This window comes from Toxotes jaculatrix, chromosome 1, assembly GCF_017976425.1.
Source record: "Toxotes jaculatrix isolate fToxJac2 chromosome 1, fToxJac2.pri, whole genome shotgun sequence".
In the NCBI taxonomy this organism is placed as follows: domain Eukaryota; kingdom Metazoa; phylum Chordata; class Actinopteri; family Toxotidae; genus Toxotes; species Toxotes jaculatrix.
In genome coordinates, this window is record NC_054394.1 from 944,935 (window position 1) to 959,509 (window position 14,575).

General features: G+C 40.3%; 1 protein-coding gene across 1 annotated transcript; it reads left to right on the plus strand.

Moving 5' to 3' along the window:
• Window positions 1-1,420: 1,420 nt before the first annotated feature.
• zgc:153993 (uncharacterized protein LOC767645 homolog) lies at window positions 1,421-11,705 on the plus strand. The gene is made up of 6 exons (XM_041039183.1): window positions 1,421-1,897; window positions 4,271-4,319; window positions 5,836-5,997; window positions 6,425-6,557; window positions 7,596-7,700; window positions 7,820-11,705. Exons 1-6 carry the CDS (start codon window positions 1,828-1,830, stop codon window positions 7,916-7,918), a joined length of 618 nt encoding a protein of 205 aa, XP_040895117.1. The 5' UTR covers window positions 1,421-1,827; the 3' UTR covers window positions 7,919-11,705.
• Window positions 11,706-14,575: the final 2,870 nt, after the last annotated feature.

Below are 14,575 nucleotides of genomic sequence, written 5' to 3' on the forward strand. Positions count from 1 at the left end.
CACGCCTTGATCCATCCTGGAGATGTCACCGTCTCTGACTGTCTTAGTTGTTTGTGTGGTTGTTTTGCAACAGATATTGGTGGTTGCGCAATATTTTGTCAAGGTGACCAATGAACCTGGAACACATGATCACACTTTGACAAAGTGAGTCATTACACTGACACACTGCAGAGGGAACGCATTTGGTACCTGCTGGCCTCAGATGACTGTAAAGGTTACTTACCTGAAAGGGAAGATTTATTCTTGCAATCTGCTGTTGATGACAAATGCTGGGAACAACAAGACAATCACCTTCACTCTGCCCCCTGACATTCCTGCTATTATCACAGTCAAATATATTCATCCTGTCAGTTTAGAGTGGACTTCGTGGTTGACAAATGTATACTGAAAGAGACAGAGACAAGCAAAATAGAAATAAATAGGTCTGTGTGGGTGTGTCTCCACAAATAAAAGTGATGAAAATAGAGTCATGGGTGTGTTGATGTAGTGCATTGGATGTACAAAAACAGTGGCACAGTGTTTACATATCATCCATTTGTGACATGACCTTTTAGGGGTCACGTTACCAGCCATCACTTACCTGAGGCACCTTATTTAGAGCTGAAATGGACATCCTGGCCAATCCAGACCTTTGCATTAAAAACACTCTGAGCTGGATCTTTTTATTCAGCCTTTTATTGGATCCAATAAAGCGGAAGGAAAGGTCTCAAAAAAATAAAAAAAATAGCAGTGATTAATCTTTGTGTCATTAGTGTGTGCACATACAGCAGGAAAGCACCTGGCTGATCAAAGAGTAATTCACATTCAGCAGGAAGCCACAGAGGGCCTGAAAAAGTCTTTTCATGACATTACAACATTTCTGCTTTGGAAAAGTCAGTCATCAGGGCACCTGGTTCTTGCCTTCCCGGACCCTATACTACCTAGAAACTTTCACATGACTCACCACTGCACAGTTACAGCAGTGACAAACATGAACGGACAGACACATAATAACAGAGATAAGGCACCGCAAAACGAGAGATGTCAGAAACAACTATAACTACCGGAATTAAACTTATTAATAGAACAACACTGTTTCATTCATTCATTCATTCATTCATTCATTCATTCAAAGACATATTGATCTCTTTACCCTCTGATATAAACAGTTGGGTGCTGATTTTTACAAGGAACCTTCAATCCGTTTACCAGGTCCGCAAGAGACACAATATTTTCATATTTTATTACATCGCCTTGTGGACCCTCGTGACATCCGGCGTGTTTTAACTATTACTACATCGATCACAATCGATTACGGTAAAGACAGTCGCATTTTAATCTTGGCAACTTGCTCACTTAGTGGGGGGAAAAGGAGGCGTGCCGGTGCCGGTGCCGAGCTGTGCCTGCCTACCGGAAAGTGTATTCCCGGTGTGTCAGCGTGCAAAAATAAAACTACCGGACATTGCGATGACTTCTGAGACAAAGTGCGGCTTAAAAAACAATGCTCTGTTCTTTGTCGGGTTCATCAGTTGCGATAAGTGAATAGTTTATGAATATTCAGAGTTATCCAACAGAGAAGTACAACTTATTATTGATTTTTGATACGCTTCATCTGAAGCCGAGGGCTTTCCTGGTCTCGGTCGAAGAGTTCGGGCATCTCGCTGTCAGCCGACAGAGAGAAGTCGGCGACCGGTCGCTACCTACGCGCTTCCGTGTCACTTCCTTGTTCTCGTGCGGAACTTTTCACGGAAGGGACCTGTCCGGAGCACAGACTTCACTCCGCTAACGACAAATGCTGGGGCCAAACATCTAATTCCTCCTTCGTAGCTCCGAGCTGACAGACGAGCCATGGCTGACAACCGAGAAGAGGAGAAAAAAGAAGGGGACCAGGAGCCTCAAGGCGCCGTGGGTGGGGAAGGTATGAGAAAACCATGACATATTTGACACACAAGCGAAGCGGCCATGTTTTTTCACGAAAGCAGACTAACTTGTTGAATTCCGTCAGTTAGACTTATGAAGTGTTGGAGTCTGTGTTCTCCATTGATATGTCCCCCCCCCCCCCCACACCTTAACCTGGCCTTAACCCCGGTCAGCAGTTTTTTTTTTCAGTGCTTATTCTGACCCCAGACTTCCCCAAACTCCTACCAGTTATCTGTGCAACCCTACCTAACCCTAACCCCGACCCCGACCACGGAGGGGGGGGGGGGGGGGGGGGTGCTCTGCGACACACCTGTAGGGGGGCAGACATGGAGTGGGCATGATGTTTGAGTGTAGGGTTGGAGTTTCTTCTGTCCCGTGGTTTATGTTAATGGAACATGTGTTAAAACTAGCTTATTGGATATGCCAATAAGCCAGTGTGTGCATTATGAAGGAGGGTCAGTTAAGCGCGGCCGGTGATAAACAAGGTAATAAGTATAAGAGGCAGGGCAGTGTCTCTCAGAGAGGCTGTCAGAGCCGAGCCCTCCGATCAAACTGGAGACCAGTCACCAGGACGAGCTACGTGCATACTAGTCAAGGATGGCAGCTTGATTATGGGGTGAAAGGGCAGGAATAACTATGACACAATTTTGGGATTGCATTATATCTGAAGAAGGGTGGAGTCAAACGAGGACATAGTGAAAAAGAGACCTTTGAAAACCACTTTGAATACAGTTGTGAATTTTCACTGATAATTTTTTTATGTTTTTAGTTTTCGAGCAACATTAAGGCGATATAGGCAGCAACTTCTGAGCAGGGCTGGACATGGGCACTGATCAATCGATTCAATTCCCAAAGTCCAGAATCGTTTCATTTTGATAGACATGATACATCTTGTGTCTACATGTGCAAAACAGTTGAGCAAGGATAATTAAAACAACACTTAAAAACCTCAACACTTACGAGAGCATCATCATTCTGCATTTAAAATAAATAAATAAATAAATAAATAAAATGCTGTTCCACACAGCACAAACACATCCACATGGACTGTCAGTGACAGACTGAGCACAGACAGGACAGAAACTGAAAGTCTGCTCATAAATTCATCTGCATTGTTTGTCTTGACAAGACATCAGGCTGATGCGTGCAGACAGCGGTTAGCTAACCATCCTGAGGCACGACAGTCATCTTTTTTGATGTAATGAACTGTGTCATTACAATGACTTCTTGAAAGTAATTGTACTTCCTTGAAGTCTCATGGACACAAAGATTTTTAAGGCTTTGTTCTGTTTTGGTTGTAAATATAAATTTCTTTATTCCAGTTTTGAATATGATTCTTTTGTTGAATTCCCCAAATTTCTTTTTTTTTTAAACATATATGTTAGAAATATATATATATGTGTGTGTGTGTGTGTGCCCTGCTACACATTAATATATAATCATATTAAATCATATTAAACTGTTGTAATTTATAATGGTGAACAGCTTGTAAAAGATTTTCTAACTACAGCCTAAATGCTATTTTATTAAACTTGCTTTGAGACCACACATAGTCAGAGGCAGCTGAAAAACAACTTTTAAACAGATACTGGTGGTGGTTTTAACAACTGTTAAAAAAAACAGCTTCATCAAAAGGCATCAAGGAATTTGCCACAGAGACTCGATAGTGTTTATTTACATACTGACTTTTCTTTTATGCAGTTGGAGAAAACACTAGTAGTAAAGAGTACTAAGAGTACTGGCAAAGAGTACTAATATTATGATTGAAGACACAGGGAACAATGCACAGTTCGGTGTTCTTTTGCGTTCAGTTATATTTGTTTGTATTTGTATGTGTTTGCATTTAAGTGCAACAATAATGCCACCTGTGTCAAACCAGCAATTAAAATTGCGATGCCTGAGGCCCTGCTTTTCTCACAGCTGTTGGCCCTGGGCACCCAGTGTTCATGGAAGTGGCTGCCAAAGTGAAAGTGAAGGCAAACTATCTCTCTCAGTTAATGGACTGTAAAATGATCCGACAGCCTCCTCTGTCCTCTCTTATGAACGGCACGCTCTTATGGATGGACTGATGTTGCAGTTTTACAGACTGAGGTGTAAGGAGTGCTGTATACTTCCTCTCATTCAGCTGTATGAGCCGCAGGCAGAACCCAGTGTGCGCTAAGCCCAAGAACAGGCTCTTTTCTTCAATATAACCTTTACTTCAGTTTTTATAATGTTAGCAGGTACAGTGGTCTGTAATATTTTGCTGCCACCATGACAAGATATGTGTTCAGTTTCTTTTTATAACAAGTAAATGTTCTGTCAGATCATATTTTTTTCTCATAATAATAATTTTTTTTTTTTTTTATATATATATATATTTATTTTCCAGATGTCATTGATGATCCCATCCTGGAGCAAGGAGCAGTGGTCCTCAGGGGGTGAGTCTCACCACAACAACTTGTTAAAGGACCATATCAGTGGTTTTTCATGCTTTAATCCGTTTACCACAAACTGCACACACTGCATCTGAAGCTTATCATTCTCTAAAATATTTTCATACATAAAATTTTTTAGAGTATTTGCTTTTATTTCTGTACAGCATGAAAATCAAGGTATTACAACGTATGAAAAGTTACGTTTAGTCTAAAAGTAATGTAGATAATAGAATACCTGCCTGGAATCTCGACAGTGCATGACTGTGACGTGAATCACTACAATAATTACACAACGTGCCCTCACCTGCTGTGGTTTTTGGAGTCGCCTCAAAGTCTGTTTCCCTGTCAGTGTGTTTCTCCTAATCCTAACCTGAGCCTAACCTTACTCTAACCTTACCCAAACCCCTACCAGTTTTCTGTGGTAGGTGTTACCAGTGTGTGGATTCTTATTTGTTCAGTCTGTCTCTGTCTGTTGTGTAGCAACAGCCAGCAGGCATCTGTAGATATCAGACTGATGTGAGACATGCAAACAGCAGCGGATTGATTAGTGAGTATGTGGTCCTGATAATCCATAGTTCTATGTAATAACGTGTATTTTTAAAATATGTATAAGGTGGTGCAGATCTTCTTTGATGTGCGCTTTGTGCCCTGCTGTCCTGCTTATTCTGATCTTAATAAGGGATGCTTGAATCAGGTTTAATCACCAGTTTAATGTTCAACTAAAGGACTAACTCATCTACATTTTTCCCAAACGAGAGAGAGACTATGCAGTAATAACAACTTCTTTTGTTTTTTGATACTTTGTGTCACCAGCCACCAAACCTCTCTTAGATCGCCTCCGGTCTCTCAGGCTGATACTGTAATCCACAAGTGTCAGTCCACAACAGTCAGTCAGTTAGTGTCATTTTTCTTAGGACATTTTTTCAAGTCTGTCTTAAAACAATACTCAGGTCTACTCATGGATTATTGGTTGCTGTGATCATTCCTCCTCTCCATACTGACGGAAAAAAAATTTGGGGATCTTTCAACAGTACAGACTTGTCTTTTTAGTACTAAAAAGACTGTGACTTTAGTCACCTACTTGCTTTGTCCAGCTCACACTGCCGAGGCCTCATATTAGTTGGAATGAAACTTCAGAAGGCATTTTTGCTCAGAATGTGGGCTGTGGATTTAATTCCCCCACTTGTACTGCGCATTGCTTTGAGAGTGGATCTCAGTATTGATAGATTTGGAAAACATGAACCTATCCTCTGACTCGTGTGTGACTCAGATCAGTCCTCTGTTTTGATGTCCACTGTGAGACTTTTAATTTACTAACATTTGTGTTAGCCATCACTCATCATTTCTGATTTTAAAAGACTAACCGTGATGTTAAGGCAACATTAATCACTTGTTTTGTACTTGGACCAAATGTATTTTTTTGCAGTTCAGTTGGTAAATCAGTGAGCATTTTCAAATGAGCATGCACAGAAGAAATATCTGTGGTATTCTTCTGGTCAAGCAGTGTTCTCTGTCGCAGGTATGTGATTGAGCGTATAAACACGGAGGACCCTGAAAGACAAGTCTGCTCTGAGGATCTGGGGGGAAGGCCTAACGAACAGCAGGATCCACAAATCAAAGACGTGGTGGAACAGCTGCTGAAGATTGCAGATGAGCTGAACAGGAACGCTGAGCTCCAAAGGTAAGCTTCCAGCTGATGGACCACATCACTCAACACATCCACATGCACTTCAGTGCTCAGTAATGGTCACAGTGCTTGAATGTCAAGCTACAGTTTGGAAATTCAAAAGTTGTTGTTGTGATTAAAAATCAATCACTTATATGAAGCTCCTGACTTAAATGTCACTGCTCACTTCCAGTGAAGAGACAAAAACATCCGATCAGATGAGGAGACTGGAACCTTCCTCACATTAATACATGGAACAAACAGAAATGTCACATTTCCTTCATGTTTTCCACGTTTTCCATTGCAACTTTGAATACTGTGTTCATGGTGCCCTCTAAAGAATATTGTCATTATTGGTAAACTAAAGAGAAAAATCTGACAGTAAGGTGAACTCAAATCAAACCAAACATTTCAATCTGTCCATTTTCCTCCTGTTGATCAGTCTGATCAACCAGGTTCAGGGTAACTGTGCTCAGGACATCTTCATGAAGGTGGCCAGGAGCATCTTTGCCGACGGCATCAACTGGGGTCGAGTGGTGGCTCTCTTCCATCTGGCCTACAGACTCATACATAAGGTAACACACTGAAGCAGATATCTCACAGAGCAGTGCATCTCGGCAGGGCTGAAACCCTTCTGTTTTCCATTTTGATACAAAGAGAGTAGGTTTTCCACATGCAGTGACGATTTTCTTCTTCCTGTGTGTGAGGGCCATCAGTCTCAAAGACAGCTGACAGATTCCTTCACAGGGATATTAATGTTACATGTTGTTTGGATAGGATTCACCCAGAGAAACGTCATAAATCTAAGTCATTTTATCATCGAATCATCGTGTCATTACATATAAGTACCGTATTTTCCGCACTATAAGGTGCACCTAAAAGCCTTTAATTTTCTCAAAAACCGACAGTGCGCCTTATAAGCCGATGCGCCTTATATATGGATCACGGTCAGGGGGCGTCGCCGAAGTAAGAGCGGTAAAAACCATAGACTGTATAGTAAAAACGGTAAAAATTCCAGTCCCACACCACTTGTGTGTGCATAAAGACCCCAAAATGGCACCATTCAAGAGACATGCTTACAATGCAGAGTTCACTGCAGAGTTGGAAATACATTGTTTTCAATGGAGGAGGCGCAAATATCGGTAAGAGCTACGTACGGTACCGTATTGTGAATGCACTAATTTGTTTTGGGAGTGAACGGAGTTGTCAGAACGTTGGTTTGTGTTCTATCAATAAAGTTTGACTGACTTATCTGACTGTTTTGTTTAGCGCAGCTCCATCTAGTGGATGCATAACGCAACCCCAGCCACTACAGTAGTTTCTATTCTATGCGCCTTATAATGCGGTGCGCCCTATATATGAAAACATTTTTAAAATAGGCCATTCATTGAAGGTGCGCCTTATAATCCGATGCGCCTTATAGTGCGGAAAATACAGTAAATTAACACTGATGGTGCAACAAACAAAACGCTGTATTAGTCAAACCTGTTTGGAACATCGACAAGCCCTGAAGCCACTTTGAGATTTCCTTCTTACATGATATACAGAAGTCAGGGTTCAGTAGCTGACAGCTTCAGAGCTGTTCTGACTGGAACTTTGGTTTGGTTTTAAAGGCACTGACCACCAACCATTTAGAGAACATCAGAATGGTCATCGGCTGGGTTCTGCAGGTCATCAGAGAGCAGCTCTACTCCTGGCTCGTACAGCAGGGAGGCTGGGTGAGTGAGTCGCTCATGAGCTAAATTCATTTCAAATACAGGTTGAAGGCTTTATTGCAATGTGTGGACTGGTCAGTTGGATCCATAGCTCCTAATTATTTCTCTCTTGATTTTCCCAGGAGGGGGTGATCCGTGGCTTTTCTCAGTGGAGGACAGTAGCCATAGTAGCATCGGTAGTGTTGGTAGCAACCCTTGTTTACTACAGGAGGACACGCTGAGACCGTCAGACCTCACCACCTTCCAACCACAGCTGCAGTCCCGTCTTTTGGATACATGCAGCTTATTAATAACAATAATGTCAGGACATCACTTACAACCACTCCTCAGCCTCCATCTCATTAACCACAGGAGGTCAAGTACTGTAAATTAGAGGCGGGAAAATCACCTCTTTTCTCAGGTTTCCAAAAACAAACAAAAAAAAAAAAATTCAGCATTTTCAGCCGGCTGTGTGCTGGGCATCTCCATCATCCTTCGCCAGCAATGATTCAGCGCCTTCCATGAAATGACAGGAGCTGCCGTAGCACACCCTCCCGTGGCCACGTTGGAGGTTTCTCAGCTCTTGTGCAGCAGTGGCAGTCAGCAGATGATGGCCTCTATGAACGCTGGACATGGGTGTGGATGTCTTCAAACCAACTTGAGGACCTGACCCTACCGAGACCGGGTCTCTGGCCTGTGGTCTTTATCAGTTCTGGGTGGGATCCACCATAAATTAATCCAGGAAGTCTGATGGCTACGACAACAACATATGCTGCATCTTAATTCAGCCAATCAAAATCCCACAAATTTCTGACTTGAACATACTGTAGTTTCATCATATTCACTTGTGCCTGAGATTTTAATAATGTTGTATTTGGGCCAAGATTCAGGCCGCCATGTTGTTGGCTCTTGAGTGAACCAGACCTGTGTTTTGTTTTTTTATACACAGACATGGCTGCAGCAGAGGAACTGTTGAGAGCTAGATAAAGTAACGAAGACCAGCAGTCTACACAATGTTGACTCAGATTTGTGGGAACCACTCTTGTACTGTTTTGTCTTGTTTAGTTTTTTTTTTTAATCTCTCAGTGGACAGGGCCATCTCAGGTTTAGGTCGTTAGTCAAGACAGTCAGGGGTTCTTTTCAGATCAGGCACATTTCTCAGAGTAGGGGGAGACCTGCACAGAATTTAAAAGAGTTCTATCTCGTGGTGGTGACCAAATAAGAGGTGTCAGACTTTTTTTACAGTAGACTTTAAATATGGCTGCATAATATTTAGTCTTAGTTTTTTTATTTTTATCTGAAATGTCTCCTCTGAGTTTTCCGAGCTGTCGTTGACTTTCCGACTTAAATTTTTTTATGTGCAGTCCTGCACCTTTACAATGATTTTTTTTTTTTTTTTTTAAATGAGAGATTTTCTAACAGTTACCAGTCTTTTGTACTGACTCAACCCAGAGACTTTCATGTACATCATTTAACAAATAACACTGTCTATGCAGGGAGTGAGTGTGACTTCTTTTCCAAACTGTGGACACTGAGAATCCTTCCACATCGCTACAAGTTCTTCTCTTTCAGACAGGAACTTTTTCCACTTTATTTCTGGTGTTGATTCTATTTACAGAGTCACTCTGTTAGCTATCTAATTATTGTGCGTGGTCAGGTGACCATCGCTGTACTGTGAACGCATCTGAATTGCACACTGGCTCAAGGATCTCGGTGAACTTTTCTAGAATAGTAGATTCATGTTAGCATTAACATTGCCCTCCCTGCTAGCTAAGAACATGTCTTTCTGTATAGTGATCTCACTGAGGAACTCAATGTAGCAGCGTTGACAACAATACTAAATAACAACAGGCAAAGGCTACAGAGCAAACACTCCAAGTTCAACCTGCTGACAGAAAACACAGCAGCCACCTCCAGTAACTGTGATGCAGTAACACTCCTTTGATGGTTGACAACTGAAAGAGAGGAGTGAAGATACTCAACAGCTCCCCCCTCCTCTCTTTTCCTTTTGTCTCCCTCTGTGAATGGTAATATTTCAAGAATAATCAACAACAAAAAAGAAGAAAAGAACAATCAGGGAATGCTCATTTTTTTAACAGTGTTTTCAGATGCATTCATCTACATCAGGAGACACGTAGTGTGTAGCTCATTGTAAAAGTTGCTTTTAATTAAAATATTACAGAATAAGTCCCACTCACCCACCGTCATCACAGTCGGCTTCTCTTTTTCCTGCTCAGTCGCTGTGTGCTGTATCGAATAGACGTCGGTAGATGTTTAAACCTGTAAAACCTCTGCGGCTGTTAGAAAGAGAGAAAAGTAACTATTTATGTCCTTTTCTTTTATATTTGTTATATTCTCTGTTTAGGTTCTTAAAGTAAAAATAAGTGCACACAAGGAAAGGGAACTTCTGGAGCATGAGGCCATTTTCTGTAGCTTTGTGGGGAAAGTGTTTTATAGATAAAGAGGTAATAATTTAAACTGATGCTTTTGACTTATTCCAGTGTGTAAGTGGGTGATTGTGGATGATTTGTATGGGAACAGTGAGAGGCTTATAGCAGACCTCGGTGCTCGTACCACATGAGTATTTCTGCTGCCAAATTGGTCGTGCACTTAGATGAGGGGAAACACACTATTTATCTGCTGTTCTGTGGTGCTTCTGTAACTGAACCTAGGGATTGTTGTTAAAAACTGATCTGGCTGGACTCTGATTCTGTGAATAAATTTCAAATGTGTTATACAACCCATCATTTGCCATGAAGTTCCTGTCGATTTGCCCTCTTATACCAGTTTTAACATCTCAACTCAAACCTGCAGTTCATTAGCCCTCAGTTGGTCAGTTCTTGATTAAAGGTTAGATTAATTATATAGATAAAAGATTCAGGACTAAAGTTTTTTATATCTGATAGTGTGGAGGAGGCTTTGAAACAGCATTTAGGCCTTTGTGCTGGGAAGAAAGTACAGCAAAATGCAATTAAATCAAACATAAGTATTTTTTATAAAAGTCTGCAGCTGGGAGTCTGTCTGGTCAAAAATGATTGTGGGAATTCACTGTGGATTTTCTGTAAAAAGTATGTTTATTATTTTATAAAGCTGTAGCTAACTACACTACTCTGAAAGTTTGATTAAGGTTAGATTGTGAAATTTGTGAAACTCTTCATTCTATAAGCGTGGAAACAAGTTCTGTTTTGGTCAGTGGTAGAAGTGCTCAGATCCATTTTTTGTCAGTCATTTCTATAATCTTTATTTGTTTACGTTTTTAAATCTTTTTTGAAAATCTTCTTAAAATCGATTTTATTACTTTTTCACCATTTTTATTTCCCATTTGCATAAGTCTGAAATTGTTTCATTGTTTGTATTCAAGCTGTCTTATCAGCTTGTTGACCATCTGTAAAGCACTTTTCTACTCCTATGTATGTTTCAAACAGATACCTCTGTGCTTACACCATTGTTTGATATTTTTAACCAGGGCTCTTGTCACAAACAATACAGATTTCTACTGAAGTGGAGGCACCTTCTAAAATATTTCTCATTATCTCCTGCAGTTTGAAAGATGTCGGTCTCCAAGAACCAAGAGAAAGAACCACGGGCAGAACTGTGCTCAGTGAGAGATGAACTGAGCACATCGAGCTGATGTCACACTAAAACGTACATTGCATACCTCACTTTGAAAGGGGCTGGAGTTATGCCTGCTGTCCGGGCACAGTCAGCCACAGCACTGGCCCTGCCCGCTCACCTTGTGCTCGCAGCCACTGGCTGTAACTGAAAGTAGTAACTCCACTGAAATTCACTGATTTCACTCCAAAATCATACTGTTTAACAGGTCCAGCAAAGTGGAAACAAAAACAGTCTTCATCACAGCAATGAGAAAGTGGCCATCAAGCTGTTTTAGTATTACCATTTTACCCTCCCAACCCTGGTTTATCCTCTCCTAATATTAGCTGCTGAGGTTCCAGCAGCAAAGGTCCTGGACTCTGTAGACATAAAACAATAAGAAAATAATAAATGTTGGACGCAGTTCCATTAAAGGGACATTTGGTGGCATTTAATGTCAAGCAACTGGGGTCCCTCACGGAGAGCATTGGCTTTGTAACGAACTCAAGTATATTGTCATGTTTCCATTGTACCTGAACAGAGCAGTAGGACTGTATTTCATGTAATAAGCTGCTCACCTGCTGCTTGTACACCATGGCTTAAATAGCTGTAATGGATCAATTGCGCTGGTGGATGTTGATGTTATTTGGCCCGCATGTTAAAGCAACTACTAAAGGAAATTCTTTGTCAGGAAAGTATATCTAAATCACCACCCCAGGTGAAAGCACAGAGATGTATTAAATACTGCACATCCCCATATATGGGCGATTCCGCCAAAAGAGTGACATTTCCGTCCCCAGAATATTATTGTATATTAAATGTATAAACACAAGTAATAATACAATACAAATTATATTTTATTATTGTACAAAACACCGTACACATGAATCATTGTAGAAATTACAGATATATATTTTTTAAATATTTTAAAAAGGCATCTAAAACACTGACACATAGCATGTCTTGCCTGTCCCCACAGCCAAATGCTACACTTTACTACAATGCATCCTGAACAAAATCCTTCCAAAATCTTTTTTTTTTGCATTTAATTGTGACTCCGTATTCTATCTACACTTGTAAAACAAAAGTTTTACAAAAACGTCATTATATTTTGGTTAAAATTCACATTTTAGTGCTGTCCCCAGGTTTTCACTCATTGCTGTTACCCAAACACACTCCCCCCTCTGAAAATTTTGGAACATTCCACCAGTGACATGTTCTGCAGGAAGTGACATCATTTGGGTCTTCCAAAATCTTTTTTTTTTGCATTTAATTGTGACTCCGTATTCTATCTACACTTGTAAAACAAAAGTTTTACAAAAACGTCATTATATTTTGGTTAAAATTCACATTTTAGTGCTGTCCCCAGGTTTTCACTCATTGCTGTTACCCAAACACACTCCCCCCTCTGAAAATTTTGGAACATTCCACCAGTGACATGTTCTGCAGGAAGTGACATCATTTGGGTCTTCTGCAAGTCATGGGAAGACCAAAAGTAAATTAACTCATTTATTTTTCCTTAAATTTAATGATATATTAGCTGTGTCAGAGATGGTCAATCTAAAAACTCAGTCCTGTTACCTAAATTATCTCTAAGAAAATATTTGTTGATATCAAAAGTAAAAAAAAATCAAGCTACTAGCATAGATGCTAAGTGGCTAGATTTCACACAATTGCTAATTTTATGCTGAAAACTCATTGCTGTTACTCAAAGAGTAACAGCACTGAATTGGCGGTAACAGCAATGAGTAGGCTAGTGCCCTCTGATGCCCTTTTATGTTAATTAAAAGAACACAATGAATGAATGAATGTAAATAATATAATGAATGGATGAATATGAATTAGTTTACATGATTGCATACATTTTAAATGAGGCTAACTAAAGTTGCTGTCATCTGAGATCAGTTTTGTGAATCATAATTACAGGGACCATTGAGCGCTGCTGAAAAGCAGCGGCGGTATCGAGCCAGGCGTGATGCTGATCCAGAGAGAAGGGAAAAATATTTAGTCAAGGAAAAGTACAAGAGAGATCTGCAGTCAGGCAAGAGAAAGAACAGTTGTCAAGTCAGTGCCAGAGAGCAACGACAACAGCACAGAAAGTGGAGGGAGACTTACTACAGGCTGAAGGACAGAAAAAGGGCACCACAGGAACTCCTTGCCACTCCTCCACACAGCCCAGAGCCAGCTCTAGATGTACAGCCCAGCTTCTCAAGGTTTAGTTTTTGTATGTGTGTTGAAGGGATGTCACAATTATTTGTTTTCACAATAACAACACAATTATTTAATCTTAAAGAATCCTTGAATACAGTCACTTTCCCAAAAAGATTATGGTGGAACCAAATCCTCTGATGTGTATGTGTGTGATGTAAATAAATAATCAATAAATACATTTCTAAATAGGCTACAGACATTAATTAAACAGTGTTACTTAACAGTGTAATACAATGCAATGTATTTATTGTGATGTACTTGTGTTTTAGGCAACGTGATCAAGGACAGCGAAGGAGCAGGAGAAAGGACAAATACAAGAAACAAGTTCAAAGGTTGAAAAGGAAAAATGAGTCTCCACGTACAAAAGTCAAGCCAAAAATAAGACAGCTTCCACATGCGGCCATTAGAAAGACTCTTCTTTCATCATGTTTTGATCGAGAACATGAGGAACAAGTACAGAAAAGCACAGGGGGAGAGAAAAAGGCAGATCATTTCCAAAGTCATAACGGGGCAGGTTATGAAGAAGTACAGACTGCAACGGATTGCCCAGGCTTCAATGGTTTTTTCAAATAGAAGATGGCAGACACACACACTCACATAATGCACTCACATACTCATTCCTGTTACAGATTTTCATTCCTGTTACCAAACGTTTTTTTCTGATTATTCAATTGTTTCTTCAAAAATAAACTGTATTTTTACATTTATATTGGTTCCAACAGTTGTCTGATTGCTTAATGAAATACATGCTCTTTGCTCTTGCTCTTTGGATTAAATTTGTTTTTTTATGTCCTAAAGGAAAAGGTTTGATTTGCATTCTTAGAGAAATACAACTCTGGTCAAAATATAGTTTCATTCTTTTGGCAGAATGACCCATTTCCTTGTTATGTCCATGTTATTCCTGCTCAGCCAGGACCATTTGACATCCACACTACAGAGCTACATGAACAGAGGGTTGTACAAAACATTAATGATGTGAGTGTGCAAGACTCATAAATCTTTCTCCATCTGTTTATTAGTGGTGCATTGCACACTAGGTACCTTCTATAGCTGTGCTATAGAGGTGCTATAGAGCAAAGCATGCACACTATTGTTCT

What these genes read in the sequence shown, in the direction of transcription:
- zgc:153993 (XM_041039183.1), top strand. Translation starts at nt 1,828, where the DNA reads ATGGCTGACAACCGAGAAGAGGAGAAAAAAGAAGGGGACCAGGAGCCT. An exon ending in GGAGCAGTGGTCCTCAGGGG is followed by an intron (nt 4,320 to 5,835) that starts GTGAGTCTCACC and finishes TCTCTGTCGCAG; the next exon opens with GTATGTGATTGAGCGTATAA. An exon ending in TCGTACAGCAGGGAGGCTGG is followed by an intron (nt 7,701 to 7,819) that starts GTGAGTGAGTCG and finishes TGATTTTCCCAG; the next exon opens with GAGGGGGTGATCCGTGGCTT.